We start from the raw sequence: 7,784 nt of genomic DNA, 5'->3' as shown, positions 1-7,784 counted from the left end.
TGTTTAGCTTCTTCCATTTTCTAATGATTGCTCCAACAGTGGACCTTTTTTCACCAAGCTGCTTGGCAATTTCCCCGTAACCCTTTCCAGCCTTGTGGAGGTGTACAATTTTGTCTCTAGTGTCTTTGGACAGCTCTTTGGTCTTGGCCATGTTAGTAGTTGGATTCTTACTGATTGTATGGGGTGGACAGGTGTCTTTATGCAGCTAACAACCTCAAACAGGTGCATCTAATTTAGGATAATAAATGGAGTGGAGGTGGACATTTTGAAGGCAGACTAACAGGTCTTTGAGAGTCAGAATTCTAGCTGATAGACAGGTGTTCAAATACTTATTTGCAGCTGTATCATACAAAGAAATAGTTAAAAAATCATACATTGTGATTTCTGGATTTTTTTTTTTAGATTATGTCTCTCACAGTGGACATGCACCTACGATAACAATTTCAGACCCCGCCATGATTTCTAAGTGGGAGAACTTGCAAAATAGCAGGGTCTTCAAATACTTATTTTCCTCACTGTATTAAATGCAGATGCTGTTGCATTCACATGAAATTGCGTTTAGGCTTGGTAGATCACATTGCGTATAGTAAATAAAGGTATTTGCATGTTATCCTCCCACAATAAAACTGAAATACCCCAAATTGCATATTCATTAAGGAAAAAGTATTAAATGAACAACAGGTGCTATTTTGCACTTTTGGAAGACATCATTGTCCGTGCACACCATTAGTAGATCAGCTTACGTGTTAATTTGCTGGTGATATCAAGTTTGCACACGTTTTAACTCATGCAACCTTTAGTAGATCTGGCCCTTAAAGTATTAATAGTACAAGTACTCGTTTTGCAGAATGTTTTTAGAGTGTTTATTTATCGTATATATTATATTAATGTAGAGCTTGAACTATTAATCAGTTATCAGCAACTGTTTTGATTATCAGTTCATTGTTTTAGTCAGTTGTTTTAGTTTTTCAGGCAAAAACTTCCAAATATTCTACATATTTCAGCTTCTCCAAAGAGAGCATTTGCTGCTCTTATCTGTTTTTATATAATTGTAAACTGCATATCTTTGCATTTTTGACTGTTGGTTGGAATTTAGTGGAGTAGCACAAGTATAAACTGTCATAAAATATAAATACTTCAGTAAAGTACAATGCCATCTATCCATCCGTCTTCTATTGTGTCTCTCGTGTCAGTGTTGTGCTCACTTCAGTCATTTCATCTGTCACCAGCAGGTTTCACTATTTCACAAGAAAACCTGTCCCCTCTCTCTCTCCTCAGCTTCTGTCGCCCGTCCTCCCACCCATCCTGTCACTAAGCTGTTTATCTCTCCCAGCCACTTTTCAGCCTCCCAATGCATTCATTAACCTCCACAGTGGCTCATGTGCCCCAGACCCCAAATCCCCCCCCCACCATCTCTTTAAAGGAATGCTTCCTCTCTGCTTCATCCTCAGCCATCCATATCCATCTTGCCATCCCTGAGAACTAGTGTTTTTTCTTTTTAAGTCCAAATCAACTCTCAAAAACTCATTGGTGTAATTCTTTTATTTACCTATTGAGCTAAAGTGCTGCCGCCTCTCTATAATATCTAACTCTGTCTCTTTCCTCAGAATCGTATGCAGGAGAGTCTGGCTCTGTTCTACACCACCATCCACTCTCCTTGGTTCTGCAACACCTCCATCATCCTCTTCCTCAACAAGACTGACATCCTGAGTGACAAAATCCAGACCTCAGACCTGCAAAAATACTTCCCCAGCTTCACAGGTAAGCTACGGATGAATGTGTGTATTTGTTTTTCTTCTACAAGCAGGTAATATTCTCAGTTTGTCCAACACTTTAGAGTAGATAATCAATGAGGAAAATACTCATTCGTTTCTGCACTTTAGATGAAATACAAACATGTAGTAAAACGGAAATGGATAAAACAAGTTTGTGCGTACCTGTTCTAGTGTTTAGGCATGTCTGTGTATGGAAGTGTTTGTGAGTGTGTATGTGTGTTTGCGAGGCTGTAGTTTTGTGACTGGGGACACTCATGGTGGGAACACCGACACAATAAAACCAGGTTTGAAATTTCTAAACCAAATTTAACACTTTGGTGAAACTCAAAGTTGCTGTTCAGACAAATAAAACAAAAAATTCTAACATATTTGAGGGAAACCCTGGAGACGGAGCCTGGTCAGTAGCAGATTTTCTAGCCATTAATACACACATTTGCAGCTAGTTGTCTGCATGTGTGTGTTCTCATCACAGTGTGGACAGATGCATGTCCGAGAGCAAAAAAGGGTTGTGATGTTGTTTTGCCTCCGTCCAATTTGCTTTGGGCTTGCAGCTATCTCATCATATCCTACTGCACCCGGTGGAAATAATGTATAATTTAAAAAAATCATTTGCAAAGTCATTTCAGCCACAGTGACTCTGAACTAGAAAGGTTCTCCCTCCATCGCTGTCCTGGAGTAAGCAAAGCCAGCAATCATTTGTTTTTTTAGCAAACTTTGTCTTCATTCTCTCTTTGTCTTGCTCTCACTCCACACACACACACACACACACACACACACACACACACACACACTTACACACACACACACTTACACACAGTGTGTGATGTGGCTGCAGCCTGTAACTTTGCTGATGTGAAAGGCTGTAGAGCGTTGCGCTAACAGTCCACCACCCCACCACCCTCTCTCCATCTGTTATCCATGACAACCACAGAAGATACTGCATCCCCCACAAACCCCCAGGTGCACATGTGTGAGATGTGCGTGCACAAGGTGGGAATTGATGACTGCAAGGGATTGTGTGTGTATCTGCAGTGTGCCCACTGTGTTTTACCATCAGCATTAGCAGGGTAAAGTAATGACTCATACAGGGTCAAGCTCCTTGATGTCCATTTAACCTTAACGTTAACTCCGTGCGGTTCCCAGCACAGGCTGCTAATGTTGCCGTGTTCCTGTGTGGAGAGTGTGTGGCCCTTTTTACTGCTGCTGTAACCACATATGAAGGCTTCTGTTGTTAACTAGCCCTGCAGTCCTATGCCATGTTGACGCTTGGTGAATTAGACTAACCCTGAAATGATCTACATATATGTGAAGTTGTCAGTTGGCACACAACTAATTGAATCATTTATCAAAAAAATTAAACAATGACAGCTTCCAGCTTTTCAAATGTTGGATGAGCAGCTTTTTTTCTGTTTAATTTAGTAATTAACGATCATTTTCATTTGATTAATATGCCTACTTGTCTATTATCACTATGAATAGATTTTATCAATAAAATGCAGTCCGGGGAACTCTATTTCAATAGCTTGTTTGAGCACTATGTTTTGCTTTGGGAACTCTTGATAGGAATTTTGCACTACTTATTTTGGCTTTTTACATTAGATTAGATTAAACAATTAATTGAAAGAATAATGGACTAAATCAATAATAGAAATAATTATTAGTCGCAGCCCAACTAAATTGCACTTCTGAGCTGCAAACTGCTGTTTATCTAACAAAGCAGAACTCTTTCCTCCAGTGACAAAATTGTTGAGATTATGTCAAATTCTTTTCATTACTGATTAATTTAACAATTGTCTTGATTCATTGAAAATTGTGAAAAACGCCTGTTACAATTTTCTGACATTTTCAAATAGCTTGTTCACTCTAAACAACAGTCCAAATAACCCAAAGCACCTGATTTACTCTCACATAAGACAAAGAAAGGCTGGAACTTCGATCATTTGGTATTTTTGGTTGAAAAAAAAAATACTTTATCAAATTAGCTTCTGATTCATTTTCATGTTCTGACTAATTGTTTCATCTGTAGTCCAGACCTCAAGTCATCTCTTGCCTTTTTGTTGTCCACTCCCATCCCTCACCTCTGTCTCACTATCTCTATGACAGGTAAGAGGCAAGACCCCGAGGACGCCAAGAACTACATCCGCAAGCTGTACGAGCAGCAAGCCATCAACCGCGACAACAGGGAGGAGTGGAAGACTCTCTACCCACACTTTACCTGCGCCACAGACACCAACAGCATCCGCAGGGTCTTCAGCGACGTCAAGGACACTGTGCTGCTCAAGTCTCTCAGGGACTATGGGGTCATCTGAACTTTTACTCCGTGGTGAAAAACAGAAGAAAAGCGTTGGTTCTTGTCTCTGTGTGGATCATTTGCTTGTACGAGTGAAGGACTTGATGAAGACGTGGCTTCTTTTTCTAAAACCCGGACAATCAGACCATTGCCCATCCTTCATACTTCTGTCCACCCCTCCTCCTCATCCTCTTCTCCCTTATCAGGTCTTAATGTATAAGTAGGTGGAAAAAGAAGGGACACATTTGTACTCTTCTCTCACCTTCAACCACCATCACTAGTCTGCTATCTTCCCCTTCTTCCTCTCAAGTAGAAAACATGATGACGTTTAGGGATATTGGGAGATACGACAAGACAGGGAGCGAGGAACCAGTAATCGTCCTTGTTCCTCTCAGCCAGCTGCTTCATTCTCTGTTTTCATTGTGGAATTTTTTTGTTTTTTTGAAGGTGAAAAAGTGTTTGGGTCATGCAGTGACTGAACTGATCCATAATTGAACCAGGAGCAGAGATGCTGTGAAGAGCTGTGCTGCCATTAACGGCATAATGACTTTTACAAGTGGAGATGGGGTCATGCTTGGGTACACCACACTGTCACACACATTTTAAATGCTTTATTTGAATCCACCAGGTATAGTAGATGCTCACACACACTGTAAACAAACCGTTTTCATTATGCACCGTAAACGGCAATACATGAGTTACAATCTGCTGCACCTTTTATTATTAGACATCCGGAATCAGTGGCTTTTCTCTGTGTGATTAATGTCACCACAGAGACTTTGATTGTTTCACAAACACTGCACACAGACGGTGCAAATCCCTATTGATTACATTTATCTCACACTGGCAATATTTCTTACACATTATCTTATTCAACACATCTGTTCGGCACGATCTTTATTGGTTATCATGCGCCGAAAGATAACAATAGTGTGTGGTTCCATCCTTACATTCCAGTCTGTTGCTGTTTCTGTATTAAATGGTTTATTATGTTGGGAAATAACATTTAAATGGCATCAATAGTAATATGAAGTATTATTATTATTGTTATTATTATTATTATTTAACGTGTGTTAACTTCACCTTGAGGCAGCACTGTTAAGAGCAAATTGATAGCCTATTACCTAATTTAGTAAAATAAACCTAACTATCTATTTGGAACTCTGATTAATAATTAAATAAGTATAACCAAAGTGATCACCAATAGCTAGTGGGTTGAAGGATTTGAAGTTCTACATAGAAGAGGTTGGCAATATATTCACTATATGTTACATTAAAGAAACCAGCATGTGTATCCACAAGCATTTATTTAACAGATAACGCACAATATGAAATATAACTTAGATGCACTAAACTAAAGGACAGAGATGTGTGTGTGCAATAAGGAGAGCATGTGTGTGTGTGTGCGCGCATGCGCCTCTGTGATCTGCGTCGTGTGTTCAACATGTACGAGCACAGACACACCTTTTGCAGACAAAGATAGCACAGTGAAGCAAGAGCATAACATTACCAATTTAGCGATGTGGCTGAGAACTACAGTTACACAATAACCTCACCTTCACCATGAAACAATCATAACAATAAACCTCAGTGGAAAACACGTCAGCACATGAACATTTACAAAAGCTAACAGTCCTGTGCAGTTTACTTATGTGAAGCTATATAATGTCCATGTCATGTGACATCATGGGTCACAGGTCAGTGACCAATCATAGCTGAAAGCTGGGTCCATGGGCTGAATTACCACCCAGTCAGGTGTGAAGTTCCTGAGGATTGTGGGAAACCTGTGGGAAACTGACAACATGATCTGTGAAGTCTCCACGGTCCCAACAATTATTATATTATGTGCAATCCCCTTTGTTACATATGGATAACATACAGACTGTGTTTAAAAAAGAGAAGAACACAACAGGAGAGTGAATCTTTATTGCAAAGTGCTCCGCAGCCAGTACAAACAGGGCGTCACAAAAACAAAGACGGAATCAAAATGAATGTGATGTGGATGAAAAAAAGGTCATATAGTTGCAAAATTTAGAGACTGAATGCTTCAACAAATTGATTCAAGAGCTTTGCATAGGTTAAAGCACAATTTCTTCAATTTTTTAAATACATTTCCCCCTCTAACTAATGAATTTGCATTTCTTAGTCAGGCACCAATTAGACTGTACAGTAACGCAGCTGATCACTGGCTGAGCAGGCAGATGTGCTTGTGTTTTTGGTAGGATGGTGATTAGCGGATCCACCTGTTGTTGGCATGCATCAGTTTTGTGCTTATACAGGACTGCTTTTGTGTTTTACCACAGGTTTTCAGAAAACTCTGATGGATGCACAGTAAAGGGCAAAGTCCTGACCATCAGATCCGTTAACACTCCCCAATATGTTCATTACGGATGTCTTACCGGTCGGAGGGGAATGATAAGCACAAGAAGGAGATTTGAATGGTTTAGGTCCAAAAAACTGGGAGAAAAAGTTCTTTAAAGCAGCTTAAAAGGTGATGATGTCAGTGTTGTTTCCGCTGCCCTCCAAGTGCCCAAGAAAGTAGTTCAAGTTGGTTTAAGTGCTTAAATGTCTATTTTTGGTCTCTGAAATGTGCTGTTTTGAATTTTCCACATTCAGTTTCCGCACGGCAATAAAGCTGCTTTCTAATAGTGCTTATACGTTGTTAGATAGCTCATTAAAAGTCTTCATTGAACCTCTGAGCTGAGTCACAGACACGTGGTTTAGAAGACTCTCCATCTTTAACTTCAACCATCTTCATTTAATTCTCCTGTCAGCTCAACACAATTAATGCACTTCATTAAAATCAATATCGCACATCTGAGCACAGATCACAAATGGGGCCTGACAAGTTTAAAAAGGTCACAAGTGAAGGAACTGAGACTTGTTTGTCCTGTGAGAAAACACATTGATGGTGAAAAAATAAAACAGCCGATCTGCTGGGTAAAGGGTAAAGAATATTAATATGAGGTGGCAGTGTGAACTCTGTCCGTCCTATTAATATCTGTGTATGTGGAGAGGGGAAGTTCATAATATTGATTAGAAGCGTGGGTTCTATCCCCTTGTGCGTCACTGAGTATCAAGGGTGTGTTGAGTGAAAAATGAAATTCATTGAATTAACTAACCTTAATGGGAAGTTAACATCTTGATCTTTGATCTCATACCGCTACACTTTGCATTCAGATATGGTTCGTATATTTTCTTTTATGCCATCAAAAACACATGTATAGTTTTACTGTACATTTACTGATGACTACTATAACTTTTATTGGTTTTTAAATGCTGTATTTCTTTACATTGTTTACCAAGAGCACATAAGCTGACTAGAGAGTGTGTTTGCTACTTTCAGGCATTGGGAGACCTCTAATACAGTGACAGTGAATCATTTTGTGTAGCCTCAGGTGGAGGAAGTGGGCAAATATTTTATTTTGTAGTTACTGTAATATTAAAAACAAACTTTTGAACATACATACACACACCCTCTGCTTGCTTTTGTTTGACTTTCCTGGCAGATATGGCCAGAGACAGTCTCCTTGTTTGCCTCTGTGATGTGTTTTCTCTTCCGTGAGGCTCTGTCACCAAGACAAATATGGTCTCACAGGCTGCAATTGCACACTCGCAGTGACTCGCAGTTCAAAACATCAAAAACGATTGACACATGGGATTTTTTCACACCGTACTCATTTCCATAAACCATCATGTGTGTGTTCCTGATGTGCAAA

The 7,784-nt window shown here is 39.6% G+C and overlaps 1 protein-coding gene across 1 annotated transcript; it reads left to right on the top strand.

Moving 5' to 3' along the window:
• Positions 1 to 1,610: 1,610 nt before the first annotated feature.
• LOC123971785 (guanine nucleotide-binding protein subunit alpha-14-like) lies at positions 1,611 to 7,538 on the top strand. The gene is made up of 2 exons (XM_046050811.1): positions 1,611 to 1,761; positions 3,879 to 7,538. Exons 1-2 carry the CDS (start codon positions 1,614 to 1,616, stop codon positions 4,082 to 4,084), a joined length of 354 nt encoding a protein of 117 aa, XP_045906767.1. The 5' UTR covers positions 1,611 to 1,613; the 3' UTR covers positions 4,085 to 7,538.
• The last annotated feature ends 246 nt before the right edge of the window (positions 7,539 to 7,784 follow it).

This window comes from Micropterus dolomieu, linkage group LG05 (genome assembly GCF_021292245.1).
Source record: "Micropterus dolomieu isolate WLL.071019.BEF.003 ecotype Adirondacks linkage group LG05, ASM2129224v1, whole genome shotgun sequence".
NCBI lineage: Eukaryota > Metazoa > Chordata > Actinopteri > Centrarchiformes > Centrarchidae > Micropterus > Micropterus dolomieu.
Note: the sequence above shows the minus strand (reverse complement) of the source record. Positions and strands in the feature narration are given on the sequence as shown.

Excerpts from the sequence above, each read along its gene's own strand:
- LOC123971785 (XM_046050811.1), top strand. The coding sequence starts at position 1,614 with ATGCAGGAGAGTCTGGCTCTGTTCTACACCACCATCCACTCTCCTTGG. Across the intron at positions 1,762-3,878 it reads ATACTTCCCCAGCTTCACAG|GTAAGAGGCAAGACCCCGAG; the intron begins GTAAGCTACGGA and ends TCTCTATGACAG.